Source organism: Pseudorca crassidens, chromosome 15 (genome assembly GCF_039906515.1).
Source record: "Pseudorca crassidens isolate mPseCra1 chromosome 15, mPseCra1.hap1, whole genome shotgun sequence".
Classification (NCBI taxonomy): domain Eukaryota; kingdom Metazoa; phylum Chordata; class Mammalia; order Artiodactyla; family Delphinidae; genus Pseudorca; species Pseudorca crassidens.
The window spans coordinates 55,238,841-55,253,156 of NC_090310.1; the positions used below are offsets into that span (position 1 = coordinate 55,238,841).

At 37.7% G+C, this 14,316-nt stretch overlaps 1 protein-coding gene across 7 annotated transcripts in view; it reads right to left on the reverse strand.

Moving 5' to 3' along the window:
* Nucleotides 1-14,316, reverse strand: part of MCM8 (minichromosome maintenance 8 homologous recombination repair factor) — a 41,426-nt gene that overhangs the window by 13,319 nt on the left and 13,791 nt on the right. For all 7 annotated transcript variants that reach the window (XR_010935147.1, XR_010935146.1, XM_067707515.1 and 4 more), the window contains 6 exons: nt 14,070-14,155; nt 9,731-9,882; nt 9,291-9,486; nt 6,177-6,207; nt 2,840-2,980; nt 648-789 (listed from right to left, as the gene is read on the reverse strand). Coding sequence is in view for 5 of the 7 variants with exons in the window: in XM_067707515.1 (XP_067563616.1) it covers nt 648-789; nt 2,840-2,980; nt 6,177-6,207; nt 9,291-9,486; nt 9,731-9,882; nt 14,070-14,155 (748 nt within the window). In the remaining 2 variants the exon portion in view is untranslated. The remainder of the gene's footprint in view (nt 1-647; nt 790-2,839; nt 2,981-6,176; nt 6,208-9,290; nt 9,487-9,730; nt 9,883-14,069; nt 14,156-14,316) is intronic.

Below are 14,316 nucleotides of genomic sequence, written 5' to 3' on the forward strand. Positions count from 1 at the left end.
GCTATGAAGCTAGATAAGATCATCAAGAAGGTAAGTACAGACTGAGAAGAAAATAGTACAAAAACTAAGTTATCCTGAGGAGCCAACCAGTTAAAACGTTGGGGAGACGAAGAACAAGTAAAGACTGAGACTGAACAGTGAATAAAAGTAAGAGGAAAACCAGAAGAGTGCAATGTCCTTGAAACCAAGGAGATACAGTATTCACTGAGGCAGCAGTGATCAGCTGTGTCAAACATGGCTGACAGGTACTAGATTTAGAAATGTGATGTCACTGGCAAACTGGAAGGAATGAATGACCTCAGCTGGACTGGAACCTGGGCACTGCCTGATACATGCACAGGAATATGTTTTCCCAATCGGGTTAAAGCATCACAAAGAGAAATTTAGGTAGCAAAGCCCAACTGGCGATCTCTTCCTGCTGAGCCTTCCAACTAGATTTGTTATAAACTATCCATCATATCCTAAAAAAACAAACAAACAAAATGATGAGATGTGCATTTCTAGTTTTTCTGGCACTCATTCTCAACTCACTGGTTGGGACGGTGTTGTCCAAATGACTCTTAGAACAGACCGTAAAGAAATTAACTGAAAAGGAAAGGGCTTAAAAAAAAAAAGCCCCAAAATTATTATTTGCTTTGGCCTCTTACCTTGATCACCAAGTACCAGGGCACCAGCTTCCAAAGCAAAATCTCCAGAGGAACTATCTTTTGAAAGAGTTACAGTCAAGCCAGAGGTGGTTGTGGTATTACCACAAACATACACGCCACGTGGAGCAACATTGCACACTGCCTAATGAAACAAAGAGTTTAAGAGAATCAACCAAAGTAAAAGGGAAATAATAGCTATAGTAGTTGCTCACAAATATTAGCTATATGCCAGGTATTCTTCTAAGAGCTTTACTGTACAATCTTCACCACCACAGTAAGACGAAGGTAACACTCCTATTACTGATGTAGAAACTAAGGTCTGAAAAGAGTAACTTACACAGCTATGAAGGTGTGACGTTAGGATTCAATCAAACCCAGGCAGCCTGATTCTGAAGTCTGTGGTCATGTGAATACTCTACACAATTCCATTTTATGCTTCATTTTCAAGTTGAAATAGCAAAAATGTAAGTACTAAGTTTAGTTTCAGAGACTCCAATGCTTCTTTAAACATCAGGTAATAAAATGGCTCAACAGTGCTCACCTTCTGAGTAAATAAGATACAGCACGACAGAAAAGTAGTTAAATGACACAACAGCTAAAAGTATGGATCTCTGGAGTCAGACAGACCTGTTTAAATCCTGGCTCTACCATGCATCTACTGGTGGTGCTGCTCTTGAACCTCTCGGAGCCTCAGCTTCCTTATATTTTATCACATACTGCCTTGAGGAATAAATGAGATCGTATATGCAAGGCACTTAACCTGGTACCTGGCATACAATACATGCCCTGTGCAAGGCTGCTGTACACAGCTGTGCACCCCACAACCTCAGGAGACAGCACTTACACTGCTATCTATGTCAATAGTGCGCTCTGGACTTGCGTAGCATACAACCCAAGTGATGCTTCGGTGCCTAGCTAAATAAATGGTAGCTATCATTATTTTTGTTACTTGTAATTCCTTAGTTGTTAGTCTGAGAGTATGATGGCTTGCTAAATGGTCAAAGGAAAACATAATTTAAAAATATAAACAACTCATAACTGTTAGTGTTAGCCTAATTTTTAAAAACCTTGGCTTAGTGGGGCTAGCAGACTTAAATGCAATTCAGATCCCCACATGCACTTTTACATGCATATTCTACCTAAGTATATACTGTTTTCATTTTTACTATCAACTCTGTTTCAGCTATAACTGGGTACTCTATGCCTCAGTTGTCAGGCTTATAGCATGTGTTCAGAAGAGAATTAAAAAAAAAAAGTTGACCCAATTGGCCAAAATGAACAAAACTGGGAAACACAGGATTAAATAAATATCAGATTAGGAATTAAAATGATAAGTGATTTAACGCTCAGCCATAGGGAATAAATAATGACTCTGACATGAAGGACAGTAGGTTTATAATACAATGAGATCAAGAGTTTTCAATCCTGGCTGCACTTCAGAATCACCTGTGTTTATAAACGTGCAGATGCTAGGATCGTAACCCAGAGATTCTTAATTCTTAATACCGGGGACGGCCACGGTATTTTCGAAAATCTCCAAAGGTGATAGTGATATGCATTGCTGGCTTACCAGGTATCACTCCAAGGAAGCCAGAAGCACTCCAACCAGCTGCATTTTCTAGGGCCAGCATAAGCCCTGGAGGCGAGAACTACTAGGCTCTGATTGGCACAGCCAAAATCATCTTGGGGACCAACAACAGACTGGTCATAGAAGTTTCCTTGTTTTAGACTCAGAAAGAAGCAGTGGAGATGGATAGGACAGACCTCTTACCTTTATCAGACTATTCTTAAAGCCCAATACAGTGTTTATGTAGCTGTATGAAGAGATAACAGGTTACCCTGCTTTACTTTCTTGAACTATTCTTTTCATAGGTGAGGTCACAACAACAAAGACTAGCAAAGCAACGCTGGATACAAAAAAGGGGGTTAGGGAAATGGTTAATATTTCACAATAGTTGACATCTTAACAGAACAGCATGCTTGTGCAGCCTGAGTGACAGGAGACTGGCTCAATTTGAAAGGATGGCCAGATACAAGTTATATATTATTCACACAAACCCCAACTCACTCACACTACCTGACAAATAATACCCTCTGGAACACAAACACTGTATGTTTTAAGAAAATTCACTTGTGAATTAGTCATGCATTTTATAAGCAAAAGGTCAAATACTAAATGTCTGATTTCCTACCTGTAGCATCTGACTCTTTCCCAAGCCTGGGTCTCCAACAACAAGGACATGTGGGTCTCCTCGAATTGGAATTCTGTTTTTGTCATCTACATATTTCTGGCTTCCTCCAAAGAGTGCTAACGCCAAACCTGCTTTAACAAGCTCAGATGTGAAAGAAGAGAGAGAAGAAACAAGTGAGAAAAACATAAAGATGACTAGCAAAAGGGGTGCTCCTCCGATGTTTACAACATTTGTGTGTGGATTCTTTTTTTTTAAAGCATGATTGAACTCTGTTTTTTTTTCTTTTCCTAAGAAAAGTAAGTCTAAAAATATAAACTTCTTTAATGTAAATGATTAAAAAGCTTAGGGCTTCCCTGGTGGCGCAGTGGTTGAGAGTCCGCCTGCCGATGCAGGGGACATGGGTTTGTGCCCCGGTCCAGGAAGATCCCACATGCCATGGAGCGGCTGGGCCCGTGAGCCATGGCCGCTGAGCCTGCGCGTCCGGAGCCTGTGCTCCGCAACGGGAGAGGCCACAACGGTGAGAGGCCCGCATACCGCAAAACAAAAACAAAAACAATAAAAAGCTTAAATTAGAAAGCATATAAAATCAGGTTATCTTAAAAGTCACTGAGTGAAGACCTACCTTGCCAGGCATTGAATCCATTCCACAAAACTGAGAAATCTTTGTTAATTTCTGCTTTAACATTTACAGTGTCCAGAGTCACTTTAAAAAAAGGTCATTCCTATTGACTCTAACTGGTAAGCAGCTCTGTCTTACAAGGGACTGTAGTTTATCTTTCATATAATGATTCATATTAAAATATGAGAGACCTCCTTGGTGGCGCAGTGGTTAAGAATCCACCTGCCAATGCAGGGGACACAGGTTTGAGCCCTGGTCCGGGAAGATCCCACATGCTATGGAGCAACTAAGCGTGTGTGCCACAACTAATAAGCCTGCATTCCAAAGCCCGCAAGCAACAACTACAGAGCCCACACGCCACAACTACTGAAGTCCGCGCACCTAGAGCCCACACTCTGCAACAGGAGAAGCCACCGCAATGAGAAGCCCGCGCACGGCAACAAAGAGTAGCCTCTGCTTGCCGCAACCGGAGAAAAGCCCATGCACATCAATGAAGACCCAACAGAGACAAAGAAAATTAATTAATTAAAAAAAAATACTTAGAGCTAATCAATGAATTTGGTAAAGTGGCAGGATACAAAATTAATGCACAGAAATCTCTGGCATTCCTATATACTAATGATGAAAAATCTGAAAGTGAAATCAAGAAAACACTCCCCTTTACCACTGCAACAAAAAGAATAAAATATCTAGGAATAAACCTACCTAAGGAGACAAAAGACCTGTATGCAGAAAATTATAAGACACTGATGAAAGAAATTAAAGATGATACAAATAGATGGAGAGATATACCATGTTCTTGGATTGGAAGAATCAACATTGTGAAAATGACTCTACTACCCAAAGTAATCTATAGATTCAATGCAATCCCTATCAAACTACCACTGGCATTTTTCACAGAACTAGAACAAAAAATTTTGCAATTTGTATGGAAACACAAAAGACCCCAAATAGCCAAAGCAATCTTGAGAACGAAAAAAGGAACTGGAGGGATCAGGCTCCCTGACTTCAGACTATTCTACAAAGCTACAGTTATCAAGACGGTATGGTACTGGCACAAAAACAGAAAGATAGATCAATGGAACAGGATAGAAAGCCCAGAGATAAACCCACGCATATATGGACACCTTATCTTTGATAAAGGTGGCAGGAATGTACAGTGGAGAAAGGACAGCCTCTTCAATAAGTGGTGCTGGGAAAACTGGACAGGTACATGTAAAAGTATGAGATTAGATCACTCCCTAACACCATACACAAAAATAAGCTCAAAATGGATTAAAGACCTAAATGTAAGGCAAGAAACTATCAAACTCTTAGAGGAAAACATAGGCAGAACACTCTATGACATAAATCACAGCAAGATCCTTTCTGACCCACCTCCTAGAGAAATGGAAATAAAAACAAAAATAAACAAATGGGACCTAATGAAACGTCAAAGCTTTTGCACAGCAAAGGAAACTATAAACAAGACCAAAAGACAGCCCTCAGAAAGGGAGAAAATATTTGCAAATGAAGCAACCGACAAAGGATTAATCTCCAAAATTTACAAGCAGCTCATGCAGCTCAATAACAAAAAACCAAACAACCCAATCCAAAAATGGGCAGAAGACCTAAACAGACATTTCTCCAAAGAAGATATACAGACTGCCAACAAACACATGAAAGAATGCTCAACATCACTAATCATTAGAGAAATGCAAATCAAAACTACAATGAGATATCATCTCACACCAGTCAGAATGGCCATCATCAAAAAATCTAGAAACAATACATGCTGGAGAGGGTGTGGAGAAAAGGGAACACTCTTGCACTGCTGGTGGGAATGTGAATTGGTTCAGCCACTATGGAGAACAGTATGGAGGTTCCTTAAAAAACTACAAATAGAACTACCATATGACCCAGCAATCCCACTACTGGGCATATACCCTGAGAAAACCAAAATTCAAAGAGTCATGTACCAAAATGTTCATTGCAGCTCTATTTACAATAGCCCGGAGATGGAAACAACCTAAGTGCCCATCATCGGATGAATGGATAAAGAAGATGTGGCACATATATACAATGGAATATTACTCAGCCATAAAAAGAAACGAAATTGAGCTATTTGTAATGAGGTGGATAGACCTAGAGTCTGTCATACAGAGTGAAGTAAGTCAGAAAGAAAAAGACAAATACCATATGCTAACACATATATATGGAATTTAAGAAAAAAAATGTCATGAAGAACCTAGGGGTAAGGCAGGAATAAAGACGCAGACCTCCTAGAGAACGGACTTGAGGTTATGGGGAGGGGGAAGGGTGAGCTGTGACAGGGCGAGAGAGAGTCATGGACATATACACACTAACAAACGCAGTAAAGTAGATAGCTAGTGGGAAGCAGCCGCATGGCACAGGGATATTGGCTCGGTGCTTTGTGACAGCCTGGAGGGGTGGGATAGGGAGGGTGGGAGGGAGGGAGACGCAAGAGGGAAGACATATGGGAACATATGTTTATGTATGACTGATTCACTTTGTTATAAAGCAGAAACTAACACACCATTGTAAAGCAATTATACCCCAATAAAGATGTTAAAGAAAAATACTAAACTTAATTGCTTTAAATAAATAAATAAAATATGAATAACTGTCCAACAGAAATGACTATTATTTGTGATATCTCTATATACTATTTTTGCCAAGTTTATGTATTTTTGAGCAAAGAGGAAGTAAAATACTTACTTCATGACCAAAAATGACAGGGCAAAGCGAGCTGAAAAACAGAATATGACTTATAAATTCTAACTTACATTTCAGTGATACCCTAGAAGATCTACTTTACAATTTGCTTAACTTGCTTTATTTAGCATCAAAAGAAAATAGTAAAAAATAAAAATTTACATCTCCTCAAACAACTCAAGAAATTTTATTCTAACAGTAAATTTATCAAAATTCTTGGTGAATCTATAAAGGGAAGAATGTTTTAAAAAGTGTGCCTGTGTAAGGGAGGCAGGACACTTGTAAAGCATTTATATTACTAGCCTTTAAAATGCATCATAGGGACCTCCCTAGTGGTCCAGTGGTTAAGACTCCACGCTTCCAATGCAGGGGGCGAGGGTTCTATCCCTGGTCAGGTAACTAAGATCCCTCATGCCACATGGAGCGCCACAAAAAAAAAAAAAAAAAAAAAAAGATCATAATTATGGTCTTCTACTTTAGGCTTTAGGATATCAAATTACATTCTATTTTACATGAATAGACATCTTTAGACCTGTGCAGCCAAGTCACTGAATGAAGGAGACTAAAGGGTGAAATGAGTACATAATAAAGGGATAAAATTTCAGTTCAAAGAATCAGAATAAATAAGGCCATATATGAATATATAAAGTATTATGTTGAATATAAAGAAGTAGTTCCCATTTATCAATTATATAAACAGGAACAAAAAGGACAGGGAGGAAGAGATATAATCAGTTAACTGTGAATCATTATCCCTGTTAATACATGTCAACACAGAAGTTGGTGTCCTGCCACTTCCCCTTGGCAATCATTGTTCAGCGTGCTCCTGCATGATCACTGCTGGCCTCTTACCAAGCACCTGCACCTGTCTGCCAAAGGGCTTTCTGTGGCTGCAGAAGCATCATCAGCAGGCAGGCTGGGCAGGCCAGAAGTGCTCGGATGTCTAATATTCTCAGGAGCAGCCCCAAATCTAGGCCCTTAGATGGAAAAATACTGAGGCTAGCTCTATAGTCAAGTGTCCCAGAGGCCTCAGAAGGATTAAGTCTTTATTAAGCCTCCATTAAGGTACCATACACTAACTGCCCTCCCTTCTCTGTCTCACTTCCCCATTCTCCTCCCAGTATTTCTGGGGATCACCTCCCAAAGAAACTACATTTATGCAAATCATTGCTTCTGAAGGAACCTAAACTAAAACAGCCTTCTATTGTCTTCTCCATTCTCTTTTCATAGGCCTCAATTAATCTAGCAAGGGTTGACATTTTTCCTAAAGGGCCAGAAAGTAAATAGTTTCAGTTTTACTGTCTGGGTCACAACTACCCAACTTTTGTCAAAGCCAACAATTTGTAAATAAATGGGTGGGGCTGTGCTCTAATAAAAACTTTATTTACCAAAACAAGCAGCCTGCCTAGTTTGCCAACCCCTGCAAGATTCACAAATGGAGGACCATGAAAAATTCAAGTTTTGATGTTGGAATCACAAACTTAGAACTAAAAGGTAAAAGCAAACTGTAGGAAGGAAACCCAGGTTTTTCATACTAACTTATCTTCCTTAAGTATGACAGAAGAAGGACCACTGCAAATGTTCATTTTTATTTATAACTGGTAAGAGGTACCAATCAAAGAGGTGTTTTGGTCCTCAACCAGGGTGTTCCTTGGCCACCTGCTACAGACCACTCACCACCCCAACATTTATCACCAGATCACATCGCCACCCTAGCTCAGAGCACCCTCTCTCCCAGGGTGGGTTTGGATGGCCATCTATTCAAAGGACATCTCTAAGGGTTTAAGGACAAAGAACTCCTGAGGAACTCTATACTTTTCCCAGCTTTCTAATTAACATATTAAAGGCAGAAAGAAAAACTGTTAAATTCTCCTAGAGCCCAAAGCCTAGGTGAAGAGAAAAGCGTGACAAGATCAATTTTTCTAATACAATGCACTTCAAAACCTCAGTTCTTTACCTCTGGTACAGCTACTATTCGGTCTCTCACATTTTCTCCTATTTCTTCAAAGTTATCCAAAAATTTGTCAAAATACTTCAAAATAACAGCACATTGTGTTAACTATGTTAAGTACATAATGAAATCTCATTTAATCTTCAGAACAACATTCTGAGGCAGGTATTATTATTTCTACTTTAAGAAGATAAAAATGAAGGAGAAATTAACATGCCCCAGATCACATTGGAAGTGGCTGAAGCAAGATTCTAACTCAGGTTTATCTTCTAGAAAAGGCTCGTAATCACTAAAGCAAAAATGCCTCTACACTGCTTCTTCTCTACTGCAGGGCAATAACACGGAAATAAAAAAATATTATGAAATACTTATCAATAGTAAGTGACTTCGATGTGAATCTATTTCTTGCTTTTTAAAAGTAAACAAACAACACCCTACATACAAGTAGTTGAAATGACTTTGTAATTCACTGTCCCATGACTCTTCAGTTGAGTAACTAGATTGTGTAATATAGTAAATTTTCCTTATTGTTTCAACTAGAGATCAATAAACTTATCTGTAAAGGTACAAACACATAAATATCTGTGAGCCATTCTCTATTGCATCTACTCAACTCTGCCCCTGTAGCTCAAAAGCAGTCAGATACTATGTAAATGAACAAGTGTGGCTGTGTTCCAATAAAAGTTTACTTATGGATAGCAAAATTTGAACTTCATGTAGTTTTGTGTGTCATGAAATATTCTTTTTAATTTTTTTCAGCTATGAAAAAATGTAAAAACCACTCAGCTTATGGGCTGTACAAAGATGGGTGATTAGCTGGATTATATCTCTTCCACTCTGTCCTTTTTGTTTGTTCCTATTTATACAATTGACAAATGTAAAATACTTCTTTATATTCAACATAGTACTTCATATATTCATATATGGCCTTATTTATTCTGATTCTTTGAATTGAACTGAAAAAATGAAATTTTATCCCTTCTTTAAATATTATGTATGCAGTTCACCCTTTAGTCTCCTTCTTTCAATGACTTGGCTGCACAGGTCTAAAGATGTCTAATGAATTGTAATTTGCAAACATTTTGATTAGTTTTCAGTTATTGGTAGCCAAGAGCACCCCCAACATGCACACGATAAAGTAAAACTTGAGATAACCTCATACATACTTGACAATGAGTTTAAACAGGTTTTCTTCAGATTGAATCTCCTGGATGGCATAAAGGTCCTTAAGTGAGAACTCCATCAATGTTCCATGCTTATACTCATCCTCGGAAGGCTTAGTTTTCTGTCCTTTGCTGTTGCTAACAGAATTTGCTTCAATGTACAAAAGGAACATGCATTTGTCATTCTTATTTCGAGAACCTGTAAATTTCAAAGTATGATATACAATAATTGGTATTTTTATTTTCCCTACAAAGATTCAAGTAGACTGTAAAAGAAAGGCATGGTGAGCTATAAATAAACTTTTATTTTAGAGGAAAAGTTTCACCTATATAAGAATCAAGTTCTTTAAATTAATGGAAATTCAGAAGTATCTTAAAAAGGGAAAAGATGAATGCTGACAAACTATTGAGGGACAATTGAATTAAGGAAAGTTATACCACACCTTCCTCAGCATTTGAGACTTTGACAACTCCAGTGATAGTCACTGTGTCTCCTGGGACACAGCTATCCACAAGATCGTGAACAAGCTCACATTCTATTGTTCGTGGAATCCGACCTGCTTCTCGCTGATCATCAGACATCGACTCCTGGATTCTAAAAAGTTAAACAATTTTCAGTCAGTACATAAACTGACTTTGGGTTATTTGGTCAACACAGTAACTATTCAGGGTCCACATGATGCTGAGATAGATAAAGGGCAGTTAGTTTAAAAAAAAAAGAAAAGGTTCAATGGTATATTTAAAACTACTTCAGCAATTTCCAATTAAAGATGGCAGAATGGGCACATGCATTTGCCTACCTTCCCTCTAAAGTGTCCACCAAAACAACAGTCACTAAAAGAGTGAAGAGAAGTTTTGGGGCATGCAGAGGTGCCATCATCAAATAAGAGAGATTAATGAAATTTTATAAAACAGCAAATGGGAAAGTACTGATGGATAAAATAAAATGAATTCCAGAATACACACAGGAAAAATTTACAAGGGTACAAGAGAAGTGGGAGCCAATGTTCTCAGCCCTAGAGAGGCTTGTAAGTTGGAGGTGGCAGGAATGGCAAGTGGGAGCAGATGGCTGAAACAAAACAGAATAATCAACTGAAAGACAAGTCGCAGAAGAGCTGTTCAGAAATTATTTGGAAGGTGGGGGCATAGGTGGGTAGAAGAAGAAGGAGGGCATCCCAGGAAAGCCATCAGGCTTCCCCATCTGGCAAAAACCAGAGCACTGTTTTAAGGAAACAGAGCCATCTACTCTATGAGGGGAACTAAGGTGCCGAGAGAGGATATCAGAGCTCCAGCATAAGCCTCCTCATTCTGGCATTTGAGGAGCCCAAGCCAAATTCAAAAAACATTCATAAAGCAAAATCTGGTTGTCAAAACCCTACCCTCTATCTAGGGATGAGGCTTTTTGAAGAAAAGCTCCTACCTAAAAAATAGCAAAGGAAACTTATCCTACCTACTCCAAATAATTTCTCATTCCTCATCAGATATTTGAAGATGAAATGGCAATAATTAAAGAAGGAGAAAAGCATTAAAAACAAAGAAAAAACTACTTAAGAGTTTCTGAGAAAATGTTACCATCATAAAACAAGAATGAGCTGCTATGAAAAAGAAACTATTGGAAAACAAGTGTGAGATCAGAAAAATTAAAGATATGTATATAAAAATCAAACACTTATAGAAAGGATACAAGCAAAAGCCAAAGAAATCTAGAAAAGAGCATAAAGAAAACAAAGGGTGAAGGACAAACAATTGAATGGATACACCTGATAAGAAGCCCAAAGAGAGAAAATAGAAAATAGATATTCTAGAGTTGAAGACAACTCTAGAAGAAAAGGGCCAATCAGTATCAAGCAAGATGAAGACACAGTTAGATAGACTCAGACGTTTTCAGAACACCATGGATAAAAAGATTACGAAGAGTAGGAAAAGTGCTAAACGACAGTTATAGTCCAAATATGAAGCATATTAAAATATGGGCTAACTCAGTGGAGTATAAGAAAAGAATCCTTTTTGATTTTGATGCTTGGATCATTTTCCTTTAAGGGGCAAAAAACCCCAACAAAACAAAACAACCCAGTGACACAAATTACATTTCTTTCTCTTGGCATCTGATCACCTGACTTGATTCTCTGTTGAACAATATTTATGTTATCATAAAAATGTAAGTGCTGTTTGTTGGTTTCATTAGATATGACCTATGAATAAAACATGGAAGATAATTCTCATTAGAAAACAGAAGTAAACCTTGACAATTTAAAAGTAACATCATACTGAAAAAAGGTGGAAGAGGGAGAAGGGACAGCAGGTACCATGTCTCTAACATTCTCAGCTCACAGACTGGATAAGTAAAGTGAAGGAAGAGACATAAGAATGCTATCTAGAATTATGTATAAGGCAACAAGAAGTTGTGGGAACTGTGGCCTTCTATGCTGATTGAGTTTTTAAAAACATACACATTATTTTAAAACTTTTTAATTTAATCACTTAAATGATGAAAGTAAGCACAAACCCTGCTCCATGGTTACCCACTACTTTCACCCTCAATGCATATTTAAACACTGGCGAACTGCAATGAGAAGTGTCAGAGTGACACAACATGCTAAGGTCACCTTGCTTTAAAAAAGTATATTTTTGGGGACTTCCCTGGTGGCGCAGTGGTTAAGAATCCACCTGCCAATGCAGGGGACACGGGTTTGATCCCTGGTCTGGGAAGATCCCACGTGCCGTGGAGCAACTAAGCCTGTGCGCCACAACTACTGAGCCTGCTCTCTAGAGCCTGCAAGCCACAGCTACTGAAGCCCGCATGCCTAGAGCCTGTGCTCCACAACAAGACAAGCCACTGCAATAAGAAGCCGGCACACTGCAACAAAGAGTAGCCCCCACTCGCCAGAACTAGAGAAAGCCTGCATGCAGCAACAAAGACCCAAAGCAGCCCAAAAAAAAGAAAGAAAAACAGTATATTTTTACACTTTTCTTATTAAAAGAACACATATTTCTATGTGTCACCTTTGTAAAAATTTAAAAACACAGATAAACAGAAAGAAAAAAATAACAATTACTTTCATCTGACCTCCCAGACAGTATACTCTTAACATGTTTTTGTATTTACCAGTGTTTTTTTTTTTTAATAAAGTCAGTATTGTACAGTAGAGAACATTCTGTGACCTGCTTTATCACTAAATTCATTGTAAACATTTTTGGATGTCATTTCAAAACACTTTCCTACATCATCATAATTAGTGGCTACACAATAGTTCATAGTATCATCCTTTTTATAATATTTTCTTCAGATGTTTAGGTTATTCTCCATTTTTGGTTATCAACACTGTGAAAACATACTTTCAGCAAGCTATTTCTGCACATATTGTGACTGTCTTCATCAGATGAACTTCTAGAACTGGGACTGCTGCAACTATAAGGCTTCGATTCTGATATACACAATAAAGCTGTCACCTTGACTCATCCAAACATTTCAATGCACTAGTTGAGAAACAATTACTTAATTCCTTATGGCCATCCAAGCTAAGGCTCAGAAAAAATTGAAACTGAGTTTACTATATATGGCAGGAAGGAGGCCTTTCTTCTAGGGCAAAAAATCATTTTATGTACCTACAGAGCAATAGAATAAGACAATTAATTATGTAAGCTAATATTGCATTAACAAAGTTTTACTATAACTCATTTAAAATGAACCTGAGCAATACCTTACTTTTAAAAACTCAAGAAAAGGACTTAAATGTCCTCCTTTTCTCAATCATCTACCCCTAAGTTTGATTTCCTAATATTAGGAGATGATCATTCAAACCCAGTTAAAATATTTAAGCCTATTTTTAGTCTATTTTTACCTGAAAACAAAGAAATTTTGTTCAAATAATTAAATCACTCTGAATCTTCTATGCATATACTGTGAACCTTATAGCACCTTTGAGGCCCTCACCACCCCCTTCAGTGGTGAAAGTGCTATAGACATGGGCTGGAAATCAGGCTCCCCCACATGATCATACTCAAGAGTTTTAAACATTTCATCTTTTATAAAATGGAGTGTCTGTAAAGATCTCAGCATAGTGCACAGTTAATTATTGTATATATTGGTCTTGGTTTTTATAGGGCATTAGGAGGTCAAGCTAGGACAGGGCTTGGTAGAAATCTACTTCACTTTTCCCCTATGTTCTTAGTTTTTAAAGACCATTTGTTTCAGCCAAGTTTCCTGGATAGCACCCTGACTTCAAAACTACCCATTATTTTATATTTAGGGATGAGTTATGGGACTACAGCCAGAAAAAAATGGAATAAATTGTTAAAAATATACAAACATAGAGAAAACTATCTGACTTTAAAAAAAAAGTTTTTTTTAATCACCTATAGAAAATGCCTCATGGATATTGTGAACATAAAATGAAATGTATCTATTTCTAAGGGATTCTCTATTTTAAAACTTCAAAACAATATTATTTCTAGGATATCACATTATGGAATGAAACATACAGCTTTGCTTATATATACATCCAATTCAATGAGTAAAATAAATGAGATATAAAATGATTTCTCAATAGCAAAATGACATAATACTTGTACGTTAAATCCTTTCTGGAATCTGATAGAAAACAAATCTCAAATGAAGACAATTATCACTCCAACACATAACTGCAGCAAGTAAACCTTTTATTATATACTTTATCACAATCTACAGAGAAGCATCAAAGTATAATACAGGAATACTGTAGATTTACTTGGCAGTATGAGGGCTCTAAAACCTGCCTTTTATTTAATAGTCTGATTGCTTACTTGATTGACTGCCAGTCCATCGTAACTGTGAGAGGAGAGCTTCGGAGTGCAGTAAATGACTTCCCTCGACATGCAGGCACAGGACACTGCAACAAGATTAATTCGCACTTAAATTTTGATATACTACAATCATATCTCAGGAAAATTCAAGTTAAAATGCTTCATTTAGTATTGGTTTAAAAGTTGGTCCCAGAATGGTATTAAAGTAAGATGAATTAAAAGCTGCAATGACTTTCTATTTTCTTCT